The sequence below is a fragment of the Candoia aspera genome, chromosome 7 (assembly GCF_035149785.1).
Source record: "Candoia aspera isolate rCanAsp1 chromosome 7, rCanAsp1.hap2, whole genome shotgun sequence".
Taxonomy (NCBI): Eukaryota; Metazoa; Chordata; class Lepidosauria; order Squamata; family Boidae; genus Candoia; species Candoia aspera.
In genome coordinates, this window is record NC_086159.1 from 451,433 (window position 1) to 474,062 (window position 22,630).

Here is a 22,630-nt window from a genome sequence, read left to right on the forward strand (position 1 = left end):
TTCCCAGTCAGTGCGTGCAAGGGGGTGGGTTCTTTCGGGCACTTGAGGGCAGCGTGTGCACAGCCTCTCCCTTTTGGTCCCAAGAGTGGAAAAGCCCGTTCTCCCGTGTACCTGCCAGGCCCTTGAGATGAACCCCAGCTGAAAGAATAGCGCCATGTCCGAAGGAGCCAGTCTGCCGGTATCGGGCTCCACTTAAATGCCTGGGCCAAACCTACTTCATGCCCCAGTGCGCCCCCCACTCTTCGGGGATTGCAAGAGGTTTTCTGCAGGCCAGAGGCATTTGATGGCGGGGAAGTACTCGGTCAGGCCTTTCCTCAGCACCTCCTAGCATTGCGCTGGTGGCCGGACCGCCCGTTGGAGCCACAAAGGTTATGCTGGTCCCCTCTTCCATAGGCTCAAGAGCTGGTGAAAAGCATTTTAGCCCGAAGTATCTCTGTGCAAGAAAACAGTATAAATCTTCAGCCAAGAGGTTTATTTAGTCAGCTTCCCTCTCTAAATGCACAGCTAAACGTTCCGGTAGCAACAAATCACCGGCAAAAACTAGTAAGGAATGTGCAGCAATGATTACAATCTAAATTATGATCTGGAGCGTGATACTGTACAGCAATCAGCGTTCATTTGATTTGAGGTCGCCCGATGCCCGACGCTTCTCAGCAACTCACTACACAACGGTCAATATAAAAACACAGTATGGAGTATTTTTTTTTATTGTAGAGTTAATATTTATTTTATTCTAGAGTTAATATTCACAGTATTTTTTTATATTCTAGCAGTGACGGACTCGTCCCTGGGGGAGCTGACGACTGACAGGAAGCTCTGGCGTGGGCTGGTCCATGAAGTCACGAAGAGTCGGAAGCGACTGAACGAATAAACAACAACATGGAGTTTTTACTGGAGGAGGGGGAGGAGGAGCAGGGCAGGTACCCCCAAACATCCCACCAACACCTAGCATCTAGCGGAGGGTGGTGGCTCCAGCCCGCCGGGTCTCGGTGGCCCACAGGAGGAGCCATTCGGATGGGGTGGGGGCGCCTCCCCCGAAGGGACGGCCGAGGCCACTTCAAGGGCAGCTCCGCATGGGCCCTCAGGGCAGGCCGTCTGGCCCTGCGGGGCTCAACGCTCTCCCCCGACTCCGAAGTAGCGGTCCGCCGTTTGCCGCGCCCCCCGCCCCCCCCGCCGTAGAGCCGTGAGAATGAGGGCCCGTAAGAGCCGGGCTGGAGGCAGCGGGGCCATTCGGGCGCGTGGCGTCAAGGCAGCCCCTTCCTGAGCCGCCCGCCCGCGTGCACTCCCCCCTCCGGGCAAAGCGGCCCCGGACCGCGTCGCCCGCCGAACCAGAGACGCCCCGCGGAAATCCTCGCCGGCACGTGCGCCCGAAGGACTTCCCTCCCTCCGTGCGACCGCGGCGCACGCGCGCCTCCCACGTGGCCCGCCGCGCGTGCAGCAATCTGCCTACGTGTCCTTCTGCCAGCGTGACCCGGAAGTCCCTCCTCCGCCGCCGCGACGTCCTGGTTTGAACACGGTCCGTTCCCTCGCTGGCCGCCTCTCGGCGTGACGATTGGTTGCCTGGGCGTCCGTCGGGCGGGGCCACAGGCCGCGCCGGGCGATTGGCTCTCCCGCGAGAGGAGGCAGGCCTGCTATGTTTGCTGCGCGTGCGCGGGGAGGCGGGCCCGGCTAAATATCCAGGCGCTGCTCCTCCTCCTTCCTCCCTCCGCTCCTCGGACGCCGCCGCCGCCGCCTCTTCCTCCTCCCGCGGAGACCCACCCCAAGCGTGATCCCGCGGCGCAATGGCTTCCTCCGCCGGACCCGCCTCCGCCTCTTCCTCGGCAGCCGGTTCCGCCCCGGCCCTCCAGCGTGGCATCGTCAAGATGGTAAAGAGGGCTCCTGAGCGCGTGCAGAGCGCTGCTTGAGGAGTGGCGGGTGCGCTTCCTCTTGCTTGGCTCCCCGCCGGCTCTTGGCGGCCGTTGCTGCTCCGCCTCCGGGGCCGGGCGGGGAGTCCTGCGGAGCCTCCCAGGGAACCAGCTCCGCTCGTTCCTCTGGCCCGTGCGGTGGGGCGGTCGCTGCGCGGTGGTCTCCGGTCCCCTTCCCCGCCGGGCCCCTCGCTGGCCGGCCCCCGTGCACCGGCGCAGGCTCGGCTTGAGCCGGTCCGATCCGGGCGAAGGGTGCAAAGCGGACTGTGGCTGCAGCTGCTGCTGCTCCACGCCGGGGGGGGGGGCGGATTGGCCACTCGCCGTTGAAGGGGCTGCCCTCGAGGATGGTCTTGAAAAGCCGCCTCTGTCGCAAGCGCAGATTTGAGCGGGGAGTCCGTGGGAGGAATTGCAGGTCTTGTTGGCTGTCCGTGGACTGTCGGTTTGGTCTCCGCTGGGCACCAGAGGTGAACGGACTGGGTGTGTTTACCTGTTCCTGTCGCAGATGAGAAGGTGCACGTGCCAGGCGCCTCTGGAGCTCTCTGCCTTGTCAAAAGGCCGGGAGCTGACTGGCAGGCACTGGGGTGGTCTTCTGGAGTGAAGGAGTTTCATGCGTGCCATGCTGTCTCCTGCCTGGTTTCATCTGCGGGTGGCTGATGGGGATAGAGAATTTGCACAAGCACCCAGGGGGAAAGTTGCCTCAGGGACTGTTATTTGTCTTTTTTGAGATGAAATGGTTTTGGGCACGTAACACGCCCAATTTACCTGTAATGAGCTGCAACACTTACTTCCTGCTGGAGCATGAAACACCTGCTTACTCCTCCGTGTGTTCAAGATACCTTTTTGGCTCATTTCAGCCAGATATCCAGGTCTGGTCAGTGGAGCAGTGATATGTTGGTGCATTCCTCATACATGTGCGCTTGACACCCAGCACCTGACTTGTGAGATCACAAAGAGGCAGCTGTTGCTTCTGATGTTTCAGGAATGCTGGGTCTACAATATGCAGGAGCACGATGGGACAGGACCCTTCTGTCGAGCTTGGCCTTTTCCCCAAGAAGCTGTTTTCATCTGGGCTATTCGCTGGAGCCACTGGACAAAACACCAAAGTGAGCACCAGCGGCAATCAGCAGTGCCATAGCATCATTTGGCATCCTGTCCGAGATGCCAGAATTGCAGGGAAATATTAATGGCAAAGTAAGAGCCGAAGACTGCTTTGAGGTTGCTTTATTGGAACCCTGATCTCAGGGATGACAAACATGTGCAAGCCAGCCAGCCATGTGGTAAAATTGTTACACTTATCATCTGCGCGTCTTCCTAAATGCCCTATTTGGAGCAAGCAGTGGTTGTCAAGCAGGAACCGGCTGGTTAGGAAAGCCTCCTTTGCCCTTGAATCAGACACCATTCCTGGGAATCACACAGAGCAGCTCTGGGCATCTTGCTGGTGATTCTCTCCCACCAAATACATTGTTTTAGCACCTGAACGGCTTCCATAATGGCTTCTAGAAAAGTTTTCTGTATGAAAAGCACTCTACCCAGCTTCTAGCTTGCTTTATGCGTACTTTAGTATGGCTTCGGTTCTGTCTGGTGACTGGGGATTCTGCAAGGATCACACTGTGGCAGAGAGGCAGCCAACACAGGTGGTGACTAATGGATGCAGTTTGCCATTCAAAATGAGAGAGGCCCATGACCTTGAACTGAGAACAGAAAGGAGGTCATGCAAAGCAGGTCCGTCTGAAGGTGGAATGTTCCCCAGACCCAGGAACACTCCCTCCTTCCTCTGCTCTGCCTCAGTGCTGGATCAGAAGAACAGCTGAACTTTCTTGAATACCCTGAAACAGTGTTTTGCGGACTCCCCATAGAGCAAGCTCCTCTTTTCAAAGATAGCTTTCCTGGGGTGGGGTGGGGTGGGGGGAGGGGAAGGTTCTCCCTGCCAGTTTGCCATAGCTTGTGAGACAGATTTCTGTGTGTGCCTCCTGTGGAACTGGGCCTGTTAGGCTGCATGGCAGGCCTTTGGTCCTTGATTGCTGCTCCTAACACCTGCCTTCTTTCCTTGCCAGGTCCTTTCGGGCTGTGCCATCATTGTCCGGGGCCAGCCCCGTGGAGGTCCGCCTCCCGAGAGGCAGATCAACCTCAGCAACATCCGTGCTGGGAATCTTGCACGCCGAGCAGCTGCAGGGCAGCCTGATGGCAAGGACACCCCAGACGAGGTAGGGGCTGGTTCTCTGAGTCCTGATCCTTGGGCTTCTGATGTGAGAGCCTCAGCTGCTGCATGTGTCTGTCTTTTTCTGGGTCACAAGTATCATTTGTGCATGCTGATGCTGAGAAGCGTGGCCACTCTGGTCCAGAAATAAGCACGGTTTCTGTGTTGATAGGCCGAGGAGAAACTCTCTCTGCGGTGCATCTGGAGATGTGTGTGGTGGGTCAGTGACTGCCTAGAACAACCCCGTAGGGGCTGAGGTTCTGCCCCCCCCGGGCAAGAGCCCAGTGATGGAAGCCAGGAACTTGGATTGGCTGCTAACCATGGGGCCCCCCTTGTCTCCATGGCCCACTCTGATGCACAGGCAGTCGCCTCCTGAGCAGAACTCTAGTGGGCACAGGCATGGAGTCCTTGTCCGCTCCCCCCCCAATATTGCACTTGAGGGACCCGGAACCAAGCGGTGGGCAGGTCCTCCGGAGAGCGACATTGTGTCCTCGCCCAAACAGGTTTGGGTGACGTGCCCCTGGTTCGCCTGCTCCTCTGCCTCTGAGTGGGGGCAAGGAAGGTTTTATGGGAAGGCCTCTGGCGTTTGCCATGGACAGCGTGAGGCTGAGGGCACAGCGATCCAGTGGGATGGGGATGCAGAGGGAGGGTCAGCGGTGTTCGGGCCGCTCTGGCTAACCAGCGGGTTTCCTCATCCCGTGCCAGCCTTGGGCGTTTCCAGCACGTGAGTTCCTGAGGAAGAAGCTCATTGGCAAGGACGTTTGCTTCTCGGTGGAGTACAAGACATCTCCCAGGCGGGAGTACGGAATGGTGTACCTGGGCAAAGGTGAGCAGGCGGGCACGGGGCTGCTAGCCCTTCAGTGGCGTTCAGTGCCACTGATTGTCCTGTTGCGCTGCGTATAAGGCTTTGGGGTGGGGAAGAGCTTTTGTTGGGGGTTCGGCTTCCGGTGAGGGGGCAGGTCTAGCCAGAAACCTTAAAGTAGCAGTGCTTGCGTCCAGGGCCTGTCTGTTGCGGGGCACGGCCATGGCCAGTCCTCTCCCTTGTGCTGCTCAAGGTCCACGGGAAGCCGCTGGGCTGGGTTGTCCCCTGATTTGGGCAAGGGTCACCCCAAGCTGGTGACTTGGTTTACGTTGTTGCCTGGGCTGAGCCAGAGATGGCCGGCCGGGATTGGCGCCCGGGGGCCGTGACGGTCTACATGGAGCGAGGCGGGCTCAGGCAAAAGCCTTCTGTGTCGGAGCTGCTCGTTGTCAGTGAACACCCGGCAATCTGGCAGCAACGGCCCCCGCATTAATACTGGTTCCACTGTAGATCTCCCGGAGTCTCTCTGGCGGGTGGAGATGGGCGGTGACACATTTGATAAATAAATAAGTTCTGGACAGGAATGGCTCTCCCGGGAGGAGTTGGGCTGCCACCTGGGGATCTTCTGCTCTTACAGCCCCTGCTTAAGCCACGGGTGGCAGCTGTGGGCAGAGCTGCCTTGCCAGGCACTGGCTGCTGCACTGGTGGCAGCCTCGCCTCGCCTGGAGGGCCTGATGGCACCGAAGCATGCCCAGGTCAGCGTGCAGTTGCACTACTCTGGCGTGCTCCGTTGGAGACGACCCAGGAGCTCCGAATGGTCAGGATGCGCTGGCCAGACTAGTGGGGGGCAGCCCTATTGCTGCAGAGAAATGCAAGCTCTGGGGTTGCTGCTTTGGTAGCTCGTGCGCCCAGTTCAGAGTGCTCGTTGTTGGCTGTGTTGCTCTGCACGTGGGCGGCTTCGGGTGAGATCAGGCTCTGCCTTGCCCCAGATGATCCTGCCTGTTTGGCTTGGGCGTCTGAGAAGGCCCAGTGGGTGTGCCGGGGACCCCTCAGTGGCCCCCCCAAGGCTTGGATGTCACCCTCCTTCCTTGTGTCCTAGAGGAACATGAAAGCCTCTCTTTCCAAATCGAGCTTTTCTGTCTGCGGAGGGTTGGAAGGCCTTCCTCTACCTGTGTACTGCTCGCTTGTATTTTTGATTATTAACTTAATTTTGTGTGGTTTGTGGTTTGTTTTGCTCTAGCACATCCCCCAGAGTTGTGGGGTCAGGGCAGGTCACTCGAGCCCTCTGCCTGTCCCATGTTGAGTGGCGGGGGCATTGCGGCAAACCCAGGCCCAGCAGCGGAGCTGAGCCTAGCCCGGTAGAGTCAGGGACAGAGCCGTGCTGTGGAGCCGGGGGAGGAGGGGGCTTCCCAATTAGCAAGCCTGCTAATTGCTTAGACAGCAGCAGGGGAGCCCGTTGCCTAAGCCTCTTAACTGGAGTGACAGACGGCCAGCAAGGGCAGCCCCTTCTCCCCTTGCAGCAAAAGGCTGCTCGAGGCCAGCTTTGGGATCTGCTTCCCCGTCCCGGGTCCGTGTGGCATCGGTCAAGGTGCCTTCTGTCGCTAGGCTCGTGACGAGCCTCTGCGCTGGGCACCACATTCACTTTGGGGGGGAGCGAGCCTGAGGGGCTTCCTTCCCTGCTGCCTGCGAGGTGGGTGCTGTGTTTCTGCCTCCTTAACTCTTCTTTCTTTACTGCAGACACAACTGGGGAGAACATTGCCGAGTCGCTTGTGGCAGAGGGGCTGGCCTGCCGCCGGGAAGGAATCCGCGCCAACAAGTACGTCTGCTCCGAGCCCGAGGGGAAGGGGCCTCGCTTGCCCGCGGTCCTTAGCAGCATCTTGCTGGCAGGCACCAACAGAGCCGAGTTCCCGAAGGCAGACCGTTCTCCTCGGGTCGCTGCTGGTGCTGTTGGGCAGCGTCTTGCCCCTCTGCTGCCCAGGAAAGAAAGGAAGGACCTGTGCTGCAGTCTGGTCCTGCCTTGCTGTGACTGCAGCTCCGCTCTTCCTGAGGCAGTCTGCAGGGCTGCTCCAGACAGGAGCCCCTCAAAGGAGGGCCACGTTCACCCATCAGGCCAGATGTCAGGAGTTCCAGAGAGGCAAGCGAGCTGAAGGGTGCCAGGCTGGCAGGAGAATCCGGGCTCCTGTCTTTGGGTAGCTGTGCACCCAGATGCATTTGGCTGGACCATCAGTGCCACTGAAGCTGGCTGATTGAATGGGACCCCCAGGAAATCCCTTGGGCTTCCCCCTGCAGTGGCCATGGGGGTCTGCCAGAACACGAAGCCGGCTGCCCTTCAGGTCTGCACCTGCCTTGCCTCCACTGAGTGCACTGCATGCCCAAGCAGCCTGCTGGGCCCAGATCCGCAGAAGGGTTAGACGCGCCCCAAGTCCCGGAAGGTCACAGAGGCTGCAGTGTCCCTGGGTGGGGAACTCCCATGGAGAAGGAAGGGCCATGTGTTGGTGAGGGGCACGGGGCAGGTGATTTGCTCCCCAAGGCCTGGATGGACAGCGGCAGCCGCTGCCCCAGAACACACAGAGAAGGGGGTGACCCAAAGCCAGCTGGGCCTTTGCTAGGCCCAGGGCAGATTTATTTATTTATTTATCTATCAAATTTTTATCACCCCCCATCTCCCCCCACAAGCAGATGCTGAAATGCCGCTTGCATCCCATCTTGCGCTGTTATGATGGGCTGTCAATGGGCGGGCGATGTCTTCATTAGAATGGCCCTGCTGCCAGCTTCAGGGGTGGGTGTGAAGAAGTGCAGTCCCCCCTCTGCCAGCCCCGTGGATGTCCTCCCCCCATGGAAGGCCCACGTGAATCCTTGCAGCAGTCCCCTGTAGTCCTGCTCTGAGGTGGGTGGGAGGCAGACTGGAGTAGGAACAGCTGCTTTTCCAGGAGAATGGCAGTCCCACGCGCACACAGGGATCTGCTGCACCACGGCTGGCCGGCTGCTTCTTTGGACTCCCCTCTACAACTGAAGGGGCCTTGGGGCCTCTGGTTCGCCAGCAGTGCTCAAAGGCCTCAGGGTCTGTGAAGACTGGGGAGTTTGGGGGGAAGCTGTTGATTTCTCGGGGGAGGGCCACAATCCCGGGTGGGTGTTCCCAGTGGCTGGATTGAAATGGTGCTCCTGTGCATTCTCCAAAGGCAGCCTCCCCCATGAGGTGCTGCAGCAGTCAAAGCTGAGAATGTGGGGGTGGGGAGAGCAAGATCAGGTGACCCTCCAGGCCCAGCGGGGAAGGTCTCCGTGATGCAGAGGCTGTTGGTAACAGGGCTGGGGCTCTGAGCACCCTGGGTGCCAGTCCAGTCAGGAGGCTCCCAGTGTAACTGAGACTGGCTTCCCGCCTCTGGTCTACTGCTGATCCTAGGCACAACATCTGCATATCTGTTCAGTCACATAAAGAGAGCAGACAAATTTGTGTACTGACCCCATGGGTTCCAGGGTGCAAAATTTGCATCTTTTTGTAGATTTGGAAAGGTGTGGAAGATGAGATGAAACCCCAGGAGTAATTCCACAGCACTTTCCCAGATAGAGCTGGAACTCCAGGCTCCAAATTCCAGCCCAGAGGACGTGGCAGGCAGTGGATCAGAAACGGGAGAGAGATCTGGGGGGATTGGTGCCCTCGGGTGCTTCTCCATAGCTGCTGTGCAGGAAGGGAGGACCTTCGGGCTACAGCACCATTCCTGAGACCCAGGAAGGCTTGTTGTGAGCTTCGCTAGTCTGGCCAGCACGGTAGAGAGGAGGAAGAGGAGGAGAAAGGGGCTGTACTGGGCAGACTCCGTGGGTTCTTCTGCCCTCATTGCTGTCTTAAGGCACCACCTCATGGAGGACTTTTCTCCTCTCAGTCCTGAACAGAGTAGACTGGCGGAGCTGGAAGAACAGGCCAAGACTGCCAAGAAGGGAATGTGGAGTGAAGGAACTGGGTCACACACAATCCGAGACGTCAAGTACACCATTGAGAACCCTCGGCACTTTGTGGACTCCGTGCACCAGAAGCCTGTGAATGGTGAGTCCTCCACTCCGGCAGTGCAGCTTACATTTGGCTGTTTTGCAGATGAGCACAACCACCCTGAAGTGGTTGGGATGAGGCTTGCTCAGGTGGGGTTGCTGGCTTTGGGTTCCACCTAAGGGGGAGGGAGGTGTTGGATCGGGCAGTGGACATCCCCCGTTTCTTTTCTGCAGCTATCATTGAACACGTCCGGGACGGCAGCGTGGTCCGGGCCTTGCTCCTGCCAGACTACTACCTGGTCACCGTCATGTTGTCCGGCATCAAGGTCAGCCTCTCTGCAAGGTCATCAGAAGACAGGAAGAGGCCAAGGCCTGCTGCAGTCCAGCATCTCTTTTCTCAGAGAGGCCGTGGTGTTCGGAAGTGGAAGGGGGAACTGTGCTGTGCCTCGAACTAGGATACAGAGGGAGGCTGCCCCTGTGCAGGAGGGAAGATGGTTCTCTTTGAGTTGATCCAGTCCTCCTTTAAAGTCATCCAAGCTACTGGCGACCACCAGGTCTGCTGGAATGAATTCCCCCAGTTGGTCACGTCATGTATGAAGAAGAGCTTTTGTCTGCTCTGGGTCTCCCTCTGGCCCGTTCGTTACTGGATGACACTGTCCTGGAGCTCAGAGAGCAGGAGGACTTCCCCTGTCCACTTCCTCCTCACCAGGCATTGGGTCTTGGAAGGAGGGCTGTTGAGCCCCCAGATAACCATTCTGCCTTTCCCAGCTCTGCCGTAGACTTTCTCTAATGGGGCAGCCAGACCTGTACATGCTAGTCTAGATGCCACGACAGATGCGGAAGGGCATTACGGCTTCAGTTTCCATCCCTTTCCGAATAACCCCAGCACAATGCTGCGCCGAACTGTCCAGTGGGACCCCCAAGGCCTTGGCCAGGCTGTTATGGGCAGCCGAGGCCCTCTGTCCAGATGTGAAGTTTGGGCTTTGTTAGGTTGTAAGCTATGCTGCAGCTCTCTCTCTCGAGGGAGGCTGCTTCCCTTTTCCTGATCTTTGTGCCACCCTCTGTGCAGTTAGGAGGCTGAAGGTTGAGTTTGCCACTTTCTTAATGAGTGCTGGTGGGATGTTCTTTCCCAGATAGCCCCCTGCTCCCTCGTGGATGTGGAGGTTGAGAGATGGAGTGTGTGTGCACGTTCACCCTCCAGAGGCCTGTGCACAGGGGGTCCTTGTAGCATCGGGTGAGTGTGCCATGCGTGCCTGGCACCAACCACATGGCACTATGCCAGAGCTGAATAGAAGCTGTGGCGGGCTTCCCTCCCACCGGGGCTGCTGCGAGGCTCTGCCCTGACTTTGCTTTCTCATTCTAGTGCCCCACGTTCAAGCGGGAAGCGGATGGCACGGAAACACCGGAGCCCTTTGCGGCAGAAGCCAAGTTTTACACAGAGTCGCGACTGCTGCAGAGAGACGTACAGATTGTACTTGAGAGCTGCCATAACCAGAACATCCTAGGCACCATCTTGCATCCGGCAAGTGGGGGCAGGGGGTGCTTGTGAAGGGGAGGCCTCCCCGCTAGTGTCCTTGGCGCACCAAGAGCTTTATGAGAGGCAGAGAGCTTGCGGCCCCCCAATTCTGAGAGCGGGGAAGGGAAGTGGCAAAGGCCTTCGGCGCAGCTTTGTGTGAACCTTCTGGGGATCAAACAGAGTCAGGCTGGGAAGAGGAGATTGGAGTTAGAGCGAGGAGAGGATCCTGGGCAGAAGAGCAGCTAGAAAGTCTGGTTGGGCAGTTTGTTTATTTATTTGTAAATCATATTTATGAAGCTGCCCAACCCATAACGACTTGGGAAGAAGCCAGGTCTTCAAAGCTCATTCAGAGACACAGGGTCAGGGCTGTTTGAACCTCTGGGCAGTGCCATGACAGAGAAGACATGCTGTCTGGTCCCATCAGATGGCATGGCTTGACAGGTGGGACCCAGGGTGTTCCTCTTCTGCTGGATCTCGCAGGATGGGAGAAGCAATGGGGGAGGGGCAGTCGCTCTGGTGGGCAGCTGCTTGTAGAGTTCATTGCAGTAGTTCATACCTGGCTGACTCAGAGTCCAGGAAGAGGTGCAATTGGTGCGCAAGATGGAACTATGTAAAAGTCTTCTGGGCCACAGTTGCCATTTGCTCTTCAAGGAGGACCGTTGAGTCCTGGAGGAACCCCTAATTGTAGGCCAGTTCTGGCTGGGAGAATGCTACCCCACTGGGAACTGAAGTTGGAAAATCCGTGGTAGCAGAAGAGTCAGGAGCACACAGCCCCTTGGTCTTGTCAGGGTTGAACATAAGCCTGTTGCACCCCGTCCCGACCCCAACGGCTTCCAGCTATTGGGGTGCGATCTCAAAAGTGTCGCTTGGTCACCCAGGATTGGCACACACAACTGGGTACCATCAGCATATTTGTTCTGTGTCAGCAGATGCCCCCTCACGGTGGGTTCATGTAGATGTTCAAGGGGAGGGGCAAGAGCACCAAGATGCTGGGTGCCCTTGACACCCCCCCCCCGCATCAACACCAACTGGAACTTTGCCTGCCTGCAAAGTGAGGAGGGGAACCTTCCCTCCTCCTGCATTCAGAGGGTGGCCATGGTTAGGGTGTCAAAGGTCACTGAGAGATCGAGGAGAACCAGGACAGTCCCGCCTCCCCCATGCTGGCTCCTTCAGGGCCATCAACAAGTGTGACTGGGGCTATCTTGCTACCGGGTGCCTGCCTAGAATGGGGCCAGGGCCTCTGAAGCTGCAGTCTGACCACCTCTGCAACCTTCCCCCTAAGGGAAGCCTGGAGCATGAATGAAAATTGCATAGGACTGTTGGGTCTGGCAGCGGCTTCTCAAGGAGGAGCTGCACCACTGCTCCTTCCAGATGGGTGAAAACATTCCCCCCCCCCAATCTGTTGAATGGCCGAGGCTACCGAGAAGCAGAGGAGCCACCGGAGGCCCCCACAGTTTATTGCTTGTGTTGTTGCTAATGGCTTTAGTTTATACGGCTCTTTGTTTTGAAAGGGTGCGCAGAAGCACACTGAACACAGCCAGCGATGAAGTGACCCTGCTGAAGGGCAATAAAGATACAAAAGGGAGAACAAATTTTATTTGAGAAAGGAGGCCTGGACCTATTGTGGTTCTTACCAAGTACAGACCAGGGTGAAGGGGCATGTTTTCAGTTGCTGGGAGTGGCTCAAGGGTGCTGCGCGTCTCCTGGCACAGTGACCTGTTGGGCAAGAGGCTCCCGGCCTGCTCTGATGCCCGGCCACCCTCCAGGGCCACGAGTCGGTCTCCTTCCAGCTGTTGGGGGCTTCCTGGGGGAGGGTCACTTCAGCTCAAGGCAGCCAGTGCAGCGCTTTCCGGGGTGGGGTGGGTGGTGGCCCGTTGGGTATTTGTCCTCCACGCCAGTTGCAGGTTCTGGGCATCTTCAGGCATAGCTCCAGGGAGGAGGCTTCGGGAATTCCGGTTGTGAGGTGCTTTGAGGACAGGTCACTGAAGGAAACTCCTGGGTAGAGTTGCAGTTGGTGTACCAGCTGAAGCTGGGCATGTGTGCCCCTTGCCAGTACAGTTGCCAAGCTTCTAGTAACAACCTGGAATCAAGGAAGCCCCCGAGCCACTCCTCTTGCTGGCACAGGCGTTCTTCCTGCTTCCTAGGCTGCAGCACAGCCAGGGCCTCCGTCTCGCCTGGACCCAGCTTTGTCCAGCCCATCAGCCCCCTGCGGAGCCTTGGCTGGCTCTGGGGTGGGGGGAGAGCAAGCAAGGGTGTCTTGATGGCCACACCTTCCCATTCTCGTGGCTTCACATAGGGCTGAACAGCAGGGCGAGGGTCCTCGCTTTGGGACCCTTGCAACTTGGCAGCTGTGGGCCAAACACAAGACCTGCTGCTGCTGTCTGGTGCCAGCTCTGCCGAGAGAATGGTGCCCCTGTAGTTTGGCTTCTTCCTGTTCCCAAACCACCAAGCCCAGGGGGGCGGCGGCTTCTGTCCCAGCAGGATGCGTCGGTCGCACCATCCGAGGCTGCCTCTGTGCTGTGTCTGGGCCTGAAGCCTCCCAGCACCCTCCACCCCTCTGGTGCAAATGCACCCTGGCTGAGGTGGTGTCAGTTCCACGCCACGGCTCACTCTCCTTGAGACCAGTTACCCCTTTCTAATCCTAACCCTCCTTGGACCAGCCCTGCTCTGTCCTGCGAAGGGCAGCTGGGGTGTGTGTGCCACGGAGAGGCTTTGCCCTGATGTCATCCCTGGTGCCTGCTTGAACAGGGAGGAGGCTGTCCCAGTCTGGCAGGTGTGGCTGCCTGGAGGCTGGGGGCATGAAGCAGAGCCGGTCCTGGGGGGCTGCTTGGGGAAGGGGGGGCGGCTGGGACAGGGAGTGGTTGCAGCGCCCCTGATGGCCTCTTCTCCCCCCTCAGAACGGGAACATCACGGAGCTGCTGCTGAAGGAGGGTTTTGCGCGCTGCGTTGACTGGTCCATGGCTGTCTACACCCGAGGGGCAGAGAAGCTGCGAGCTGCGGAACGGTAAGCCAGCCCGTCCCCTTGTGGCAGCTGGTCTCCAGGTGCCGAGCAGCCTGGCTGTGGCCTCTTCCTCCCCTGAAGGGCAGTCACCCTGAGCTCCTGGGGGCTCTGAACAAGCACCATAGAAGCAGAACAGCCTCGGGGCTGAGACGGAGGCATGGAGGGTTTGCCCTTCCTGCTGCCCCTGCGATGGAGCCTCTGGGATACCTGCCTCCCCCTCGACAGCTTCTCCCCAGGCATGTGGGTAGCAGCCAGGTGCTGCGTCAAGTTCCCTTTTGCCTGGCACGGCTTCCCTCTCTGAGACCTCTGGCACTCGGGCTTTAACGGGTGAAGCTGTTGAGTGTTGTTGCTTCTGCCTGCAGCGGAAGTGTTCTGTGCAGGAGTGGCCGTATGGCCCTAGTTTGAACTCCAAGTGCTTCTGGAGCAGTCAGAGGGAAACTTGCAGGAGGGACAGCAGGGTGGGTGTTTAGGAGCCCGAAAGGCCTTTGCAAGTGTTGGCCTCTCCTCACTGGTTTCCCCCTCCTGAGAACTCACACCTGGGGGAAACTGGTGAGATCAATCAAAGAGACTCTCTATAGCTCAGGGTTGAATGGTGGAGTCCTCGGTGCTCTCTGAGCCTGGTGGTTTTCTTGCAGACGTTCCATGGCCAGATTAGGCAACATCAGAGTAGTCGGGTAATGAAACGTTTGCAAGAAAACAATCAGGCTCAGAGAGCACTGAGGACTCCACAAACTGGTGAGAGTCGGTTTGGCTGTGAAGGTGCGAATGTCATCTGTGGGTGGCGGTCCAGTGTGAGAGCATTGCTGTCTTCTGTCCGCGTGGTCCATCTTGCTGGCCACTGTCTGTCCAGATGCGGCCTCTGGGTAGCGCCTGGTTGCGTAGATGCTCAGCATGTCCCGGAGGGAGGAGGTCGGCAGTCGGAGCAGCCCATTTATCTGCCTGCCCTGCCTTCCCTGGCTTCAGAGCCAGGCTGCTCATCTGTTCCTGGGCATTGATCCGTTCTGCATCTCAGAGTTTGCAGCCTGGAGCCAGGAAGCAGCTCCTCGTGGACCCTGGGGTTGGCAGTTGCCCAGGGTGCCAGTGGGCCTCTGGACTGGCAATGAAGTGGGTCACAAGTTAAGCCCCCTCCTCTCCTGTCCTCCCGATCCAGGTACGCCAAAGAACACAAGCTGCGCATCTGGAGGGATTACGTGGCTCCCACGGCCAACCTGGATCAGAAGGAGAAGCAGTTTCTGGCCAAGGTAGGCGAGCACTGCAGCTGGCCCTGGGCTGTGTGGGCAGGGCTTCCTGGAGGAAGGGTGCGATTGCCCAGGCCACGGGCCACACTGCTCCCTGAGAATTTGGCCTGCTGGGGGCTGCGGGGGCTGGAAGGGGGGCCTGGGGGCTGTCCAGAGACAGGCAATCCTACTTCTTGCCTGGTCCGCAGGGGTCCTGCAGCCCCTCTGCTGGCTGCGAGGCTGAGAAAGTGGGGAGGCAGGTAGGGAGCAGGAGGGTGCTACTGGCTCAGGGCTCCTCTGCTCCCATCCCCGAGGCCTGGACAAGGCCATCCCGGGTGGCCCTTGGCTGCCTGGCCCCCTCGGGGTGGATCTATCTTCTGAGGTGGTCTTGGGCCCCCATGAGCCACAACCCAAGCCCAGCCCTCAGAAGGGAGCTGCGGTGGCTGGCCAGCTGCTTGCGTGGAAGCGGTCCCTCGCTTGCGGATCCCTGCTAGACGTGTGGACAGCTTGGTGTGTGCTCCCGGCGCTGGGGGGCTGCTCCCCGGTGGCAAGGATACTGCAGAGCCCAGCGTCAGCTTGGGAATGGCCACCAGGTGGCGCCATTGCTGTGTTCAGCAGGGCACCGCTTGTACGGAGGAGGCCAGGCCTGGTGCAACTTCTTGGAAAGCCGCTCCCGCCTCCCTGCTCTGCTGTCCAGGAATTCTCTGGAGCTCAGCCTCCATGTTCCCTTTGGAAGTGGGTGCCAGGGAGGCCCTGGGGACTCCAGTTTGAGCATTCCTGTGCTTGGGTGGAGGGAGGAGGGAGGAGGAAGCAGGCTGGCCTTGGGGGGGACGAGGGTGGTGGAGGAGCCCTTGGCTGGGGCATCGTCAGTGGGACCTGGGCACCCGTCAGGGCTCTCACTGTGTTTCGTAGCCTGCTTCCCTGGGAGCCCCTTTCCTGGCTGCTGTTGGGTGTCTTCCAGCTGCCTCTGCTGCTGCCTGGACTGGGAGGGGCCTTGAGCAGCCTGTGTTAGCAAAAAAGCTGGGGGGTGGGCAGGGTGCTACCATGGAGCCAAGGCTTCGCCTGCCTGCCTGCCAGCTGGCCACCTCCAGCAGAGCTCCTGGTGGGCAGGAATCGCTGGAGAAAGAGTGGCAAAGCAGGAACCGTGGACTCTGCCACCCTGCCCTGTCCTGCTCTGAAGGCAGAGGGCCACCTGCCCCACCACTCGCCTGAGCATGATCAGCAGAAGAGCTGGTGCCTGGAAAGGGATGGCTTCCCTCGGCGCCTGCCCCTGTTGGCCAGGGGCTCCTTTGCAGGGGCTCTAGCCTGCCAGTGGCTTAGAGGCTGGGCCTGAAGGTTGGCCCGGGTCTTGGTGGGCGAGGGTTGGTGTCATCCTGTGCTCAGGGACATCCACCGGTAGCCAGGCATAGCACCAGAGCCGGCTCTCCTCCCCTCTGGCTGGAGGTCAAGCTACACATCCAGCTTGCTGGAGTTAGTGTCCCTTGGTGGGGAAGCGAGCCTGGCCCTGAGGAAAGGCAGCTCTCCAGCGGGGGCTGAGTGATGGTGGCCAGGAGCCCCCTCCTCTCCCCCACGATTCTGAAAGCTTCAGAGCAAGTGAAAGCTATGATAAAGGGGCTTTGTTGTGCAGGCAGCCAGATTTATGGCAGCCTCACTTTGCACGCAGCTTTCGGGTAAGGCCGGACTGCCTGGGGCTCTCCTTCTGCCCCCCCGCCACTACGTTTCTCGGAAAGGGAGCAAGCTTAACCCATCTGCCAGCAGGGGTGGGGGGGATGGCGTTTCCACTGGCTTGGTCGCCTTGTGGTACGTGGCTGGGCCACTTGGGCACCTTCAGAGGGCAGAAAGGAGGGCAGGTTGCATGTCTGGAGAGAGGCCCCTCCCCCACCCCAGAGCTGTCACAGAAGCGAAAGGCTCCCCAAGGAGTTTGGGAAGTGGAGCAGAATCTTTGGCTAAAAAAAGTTGAAGCTGAGGGTTAAATATATTCCATCAGCATATATTCGCAGCTAAGTACTGCAGTAACACAGATGTTTCGGCATCATCGGCATAAAGTACGATGATGTGTGTTTGTTGTTTTGATTTATATTTTTTATTCTTATTTTTAATTGTTAGCCTTCCAGAGTCACAGGTGTGAGATGGGCAGCTATATGAATTGAACAAACGAATGAAGGAATGAAATCTTTTTGGTTTCTCTTGCAAGACAGGAACGGGCAGTTGATCAAGGGGATTTGCTGTGGATTACGGTTTCTGATTCCTAATTGCTTAACAGCAATAACAAAATATCCATGATGGCTTAAGCTAGTCAACTGCAATTAAGAAGCTGCGTTAATGCGCATCTACGTCAAACAGTTGCCTGCTTGGTTCTGAGGCACCTTGTTCTACCTGCCTGTGCCCCAAGCCCTGTTTTAACCCAGCCTTCCCTTAATGGCCCTGAGTTTATAGGAGGAAACAGAGCCTCAAGTCTGCCTGTATCTGCTAGAGAGGTCTAAAGGGCACCTGTTCAGAAATAAGGCCTGCGTCTTTAGCCAAAGAAGAAAAACTGTTCTTCATCTGATACCTTTGTGGTATCATCTTCTGGAACATCAAGTGGGCCGAGATTGCAGGATCCCTCATGGTCATGTCCTCATGACATGTCCTTGTGTCCCTCATGGTCTCCCTCATTGTCATTTTCCAGAAAGCTGAAGAAAGGCAAAGAGATTGGCCCTTCTAGGTCTGACCCTAATGTGCAGGGGAAAATGGTTGAAGAGAGAAAAGCTGTGGGGACATTGGCAGGAAGGGGCCCTTGGTCTTGGGATTCTGGACTGTACGGAAAGGCTAACCAAGTGCACAACAGGTCATTTCAAGCAGTACTGGGTGGAGCCTCATCAACAGAATTCTCAAGCCACAAGAGTGCAGGAGGGTTCACAGACCATTCCACTGAGAAGAAAAAAATTGGGCAGTTCAGGAAATTGTTGGGGATGCATAGGGCATTTGGTAAATCAGGCAGTGTATGCATTGGCGTAATGAATTAAATTTCTGACTGAGCCCCTCCACCAAGGGGGTCCAGGAGAGCCACCCTGACCCTTGAAATGGTGAGCCCTGCCTGCCCAATCTTGCTTGGCACTGGGTGGCATCCTGGTCCTCTCCAGAAAGCTCCCCCTGCAGACTCAGAGGCTTTGTGTGCAGAGGGGTGAGCTGGTGGCCATCCTCTCCTGTCCTTGCTCCCAAGCTCAGCTGCAGCTTCTCGTGTGCCCAGCCAGGTGGCAGCCGCTCAGGAGCTGGCGTGCTTCTAGGCAGGTAGCGGTGGCCACACCTACCACGGCCCGGGTCAAAGCGGAGGTGGAATGTCCTGCTTGCTTTTCCCTGCCTGCAAGGCTGGGGCTTTTCCCAGAACTTGCTCTGGGGGCTTCCTTTTCCTGTTGGCGTTGGAAGGGCCACCCCTTGCACTGTCTGTGGCTCTGGGCATGGAGATTCCTGGGCTTGGAGGCATCTTGGGGTAGTGAGGAAAAGGGGCCACAGCCAGAGCCACCCACAGACCACACCAAGCAAGGCAGTCACACGTGGTCAGTTGTGGAACTGCCGAGGATGGCTGTTTCTTCTGCTTCTGAAGAACCCTCAGCGTGGCATGATGGGTGGCCGTCAGGGGAAGAAACTGGCATCTGGCCTTCTGAGCCGCCACAAAGTGATCCTTCCCTGATGGGTTCTCTTCTTGGCTGTGCTGCCGGAGGGCGGTGGGACTTGGCCAGCCCAGGAGGACTGCCTGCCCACCTCCCTCCCTGGCTCAGCCTTTGCTCCACTGTTTTCCCAGGTGATGCAGGTGCTCAATGCAGATGCCATTGTGGTGAAGCTGAACTCTGGGGACTACAAAACCATCCACCTCTCCAGCATCCGGCCCCCTAGACTGGAAGGTGAAGGCCCTCAGGTGAGACACATGCCATCTGGTGGGAGGGTGGGCAGGCGCCGTGTTCCTGAGGAGGTTGGCTGATCCAGGATGACCTTGGTTGAGCTTCAACCCTTTCAAAGAGGGGCTGTGCATCAGGAACAGATTTTAATATCTTGCTGTTGCCACACAGTAATCACACTAATCTGGCTTGTGCAGATCGATTGGAGACTTTGGTTTTAAGGGAGAAACAGCTGAGCACCCACATCTCTGTTGAGATCCCACTCTGGGGACCTCTTGGTTGCTCTCTTTTTCTGCCCTCCTCTGTGGTGTCCATTTTCTTGAGTGACAGCTGAGGCCATCCCCTCAATCCATCCAAGGTGAATGGGTGTTGCTGTTGGGTGCGTGCCCTGTGTTTGAGCTGGGGAGCCTTCACCTGTCCTGGCTTAGCTGGTGTCAGAGACCAAGGGGGCAGCAGGCCAGCTCATTTTACTGCAGACCTTTGTCATGAGTAAGGATGGCGAGCAGGGGGCTCCCATCCAGACTGTCACGCGCATGCGTAGCACTGAGGAATTGGTCAGCCATTCAAAGAGACACAGATCAGGACCGCCTTAACCTTTGGGGTTTATATGTCTGGGTTTTCCCATGCATCTTCAGTTTGTTAGGATTCCTGTTGTGTACTAGCAATAAACATTAGAGACCAGTTCCTTGTCTCAGCGTGTTTCCTGGCTGTTAGGACACTAGCTGATTACTTGGGTGTGCTTCAACTTTGGGCCCCTGAAAAAGAGAATGCTTACAAGTTGGGCCTATTCCTTTTCTCCTTTGCAAGATGCTTCTCTATGGGGGTTCCTAGCAGGCGAAGGAGATGTGAAAGGACTGGCGAGACTGCCTGGGTCCTCCAGTCGCATGACCCCACTGGCCCTGGGGATGGAGCTGGTCTCATTGGAGAATTTCTCAAGGCTTGAACCCCTGGTCCCCTGAGGCCCACCCTGAGAAAGGGCCTGCATCCAGCACCCGGGTGGAGAAGCTGGAGAGGGCAGGCTTCTCCCTGGGCATGGGGAAGTGACCAGAAAGAGGAGAGGGGGTGACATTCGGCAGGGGAGCTTGGGCAGCATGGAGTGGTCCTTTAAGGCATTTCAAGATGCCAAGGAGAAGCAATTCGTGCAGACAATGCCTTGGGTCACACTCAGATCATGGGGAGGGGGCTGCACTTGTCATCAAGCCAGTTGCCCACAGGAGATGTCACCTTTGGCCATCCATGGTGCTGCTGCATTTCAGCCACTCCCAGAAATGCTGGCTGTATTTTATCTTGGCTCCGCTGAGCTGCTGTGGCCACCGCCTATTCCTTGCGCTGTCACCTGCTGGTTACGAAGATATTTATGGGGACCAGGAGCACTCTTTGAAATTGGGAGTGAGAGGGCTCCCTCAGCTGGCACCTGCCGCCATGCCTGGCCTGGCCTGGCCTGGCCTGGGGGTGGTGGCTGGAACAGGGAGTTCTTGATGGCCTGGCTGCCCTTGGGGCAGGGAGGCAGCCCAGAGCCGTGGGGAAGAGCCCCTTGGCTTGCTGCCCCTGTGGCTGATGCCTGGGAGGGCGCAGGGACAGAGAGGAGGAGGGCGGGCACTCCTCCAGAGGCAGCGTCAGGAGTGGGGGATCCCCTTTTAGGAGTGGAAGCGTAGCTGCTCAGAGGGACCTGAGCCAAGAACCTTTCCGCAAACACCCCGTTTCGCAGTCAGGATGCGTGTCTCCTAAGGGCTCCAGTATATTGGCATCTCTCCCTGTTGGCTCTGTAAGCGGCGCAACATTGGCAGCCTCCAATTCTATTCCTGCAGTTCAGCACTTAGACCTCCCCTTGCCGCTCTCCCTCTCCCTGCCAAGGAGGCTGCTTGGGTTGCAGCCGCTGCAGACCTCCTCCCCATTGCTGGGCTCCAATGAGGCGGCACTGAAGCTGCAATTGCTCTTCCTCCCTCCCAGTGCTCATCCTCGCTGCCAATTAATTTCCCGAGAAGGTCCCTCCTGCCTCCCAGACCTCAGGGTCCCTCCCCCTGTGGAGGGGGCTGGTGGCTCTGAGGCGCTCCGGGCCCACGTGCTGTTCCTTTGCGGGGGCTGCCCAGGGAGGCAGGTGGACCCCTGCAGGGACTGCCTATTCTTCGGCTGAGGGTTAAACTGAGATGGAAGGCTCGTGGGGGGGGGTCCCCTTGGTGGTATGATTGGATATGAAGAGAGGAGGCTGGTGGGTATATCAAACATGGATTGATTTATCTGGTTGTGGTCACTTGCAGATCCAGTCCTGTTTTGAAGTAAAACAAACTGAGAGGCGCTCATCTACCTTGCTTGCACGGTGCACATATTATTTGAGGAGGGGAGATTGGCCCGAGGCCAGGCAGTGCAAGTCACCTGCTGTTCTTTGGTGCCAGCTCTGGTGCAGCCAAATGTTCTTACGCAGAGCATTGCATGTGCCTGGAGAATACTGATTGGCCGTCTATTGAAGTGTATCTGGGCCTGGGGGGTGGGGGGCTTCCCACAGAGATTACTGGGCATGGGGGCTGCCCCGAAGCTTCCCTGTAATGAGTAATGCTGTGTGCAGAATTGGGTGAGTTGGTGCTGTAGATGCAGAGTTGCTCACGAACTGAGAGCAGAGGATCTGTTCCTGCCTCATGATGCTGGAATTCAGCAGCCAGCAGGAAAGCAGATGGCCAGCGGATTCCTGGTGAGGGGTTTTGCGCCTGCACTTAAAGTGGCATCTCTTGCTGCAGCTTATGACGCCATGCACCCATCAAGGGTAGGACTCATGGACCAATAGCTGGGGTCTTCTGGGTGGCAAGGGGCCTGTCTCGGCTGCGGTGCTTGAGAGTGTGGTGCTGGAGCAGCCACAACAGAGCCTGGGGGCAGGGTGGGGGCTGAGGGAGCTGACCATTAAGGCTTGCAAGTGCCTGTTCCCCTTAGCCAGCCTTTCTATCCCCCGAGGATGGAAGCTGCCTCCTAATGCAAGACCTGAGTTTAGACTGAGCTGGGCCTCCCAGGAAGCAAAAATTCCCCTTGTCGAAACAGGGCAAGCTGGGGTCCTTGTCCCTCTGGATGAAGGCCCAGCAGGATCTGCCACCATAGGACCTGGGTGCAGACAGGGGAATCTTGCATATAGCCCCAAAGGCCTGGGAAGTGTCCTGACTAAGCAAGAACCACGCCGAAATAGGTCTCTAGTGTTTTATTACTGCTATAGTAGACAGAAAATCCTACCGAACTGAAGAAGCGTGGGAAAACCCAGACAGATAAACCCCAAAAGTCAAGGCGGGTCTGTTCTGTGTCTCTCTGAATGACAGCTCAAAGCCTCTAAACTATGCATGCGTTTTTGCCCCTGGATAGGGGCCCCCTCCTGCTCACCATCCGTGCTCATGACAGGAAGGATGCTCTGGTTGCCACTGCAGCAAGCTGTGCCCACGAGAACCAGCTGATCAGAGTCAGGCTGGTCCAGGCCAGCTCATCCTTAAAGGCATCGGCTGCCAAGACCTTGCTTGAGTCTCCCAGATGATTGGGACCGCAGATCCACTGGCCCGGGGCGTCTGCTCTTGCTCACTCACCCTGTGAGCTGGGTGGGTCTGTCCTGCTTTGTTGGGAGGGGGCTTCCTGTCTCTAGAGGTCAAGACCCACATGGGGCTTGGAGGAGGCTGGGCTGTGGGTGGAGGTGGAAGGTGCTGTACAGCCTTCCATCTCGTGGACCAGAGGGGCTTCTGCAGCGTGGAGGGAGTTCCCAGATCGGCCTGCTTAGCACACCCTTTTCGATCATCTGCTCAGAACCGTTGGACTCTTGGTCCAGAGCGTGCGTGGGGCCTCCAGGCCGTGAGTCCAGGCTTTCTCTCCTGCCTGCCTCCCACAGAAGCCGCTTGATGCAGCCTTGTGGCCAGGCTCGAGCAAAGGACGCATCTTGGCACCTGTTACCTCTTCTGGAGTGGGTCTCATTTCTTTGCTTAGTATGTAGGCTGCTGCCTGACTCCGGGCAGGAAAGCTCTCTAGCGAGGGAGGGTTGCGTAGGAAGCGCAGCATTTCTGAGAGGCAGCAATGGTAAGAGGGAGGCCTGAGAGACTGGCAGGTGATCCAGAGGCCGAGTCCCATCCGTTGCCGGCGATTCTGCAGCCTCTTCTGGGAAGATGCAGAGAGGCTTGAATT

At 57.9% G+C, this 22,630-nt stretch overlaps 1 protein-coding gene across 1 annotated transcript in view; it reads left to right on the top strand.

Annotated features, from left to right (window-relative positions):
- The first annotated feature begins 1,711 nt into the window (after window positions 1–1,711).
- The window catches only part of SND1 (staphylococcal nuclease and tudor domain containing 1), a 140,139-nt gene continuing 119,220 nt past the window's right edge, over window positions 1,712–22,630 (top strand). Inside the window, exons 1-10 of the mRNA XM_063308830.1 lie at window positions 1,712–1,865; window positions 3,959–4,108; window positions 4,807–4,927; window positions 6,638–6,716; window positions 8,779–8,939; window positions 9,116–9,207; window positions 10,245–10,403; window positions 13,295–13,401; window positions 14,549–14,639; window positions 18,397–18,510. Of these exons, the coding sequence (XP_063164900.1) occupies window positions 1,782–1,865; window positions 3,959–4,108; window positions 4,807–4,927; window positions 6,638–6,716; window positions 8,779–8,939; window positions 9,116–9,207; window positions 10,245–10,403; window positions 13,295–13,401; window positions 14,549–14,639; window positions 18,397–18,510 (1,158 nt within the window). The 5' untranslated portion in view covers window positions 1,712–1,781. The remainder of the gene's footprint in view (window positions 1,866–3,958; window positions 4,109–4,806; window positions 4,928–6,637; window positions 6,717–8,778; window positions 8,940–9,115; window positions 9,208–10,244; window positions 10,404–13,294; window positions 13,402–14,548; window positions 14,640–18,396; window positions 18,511–22,630) is intronic.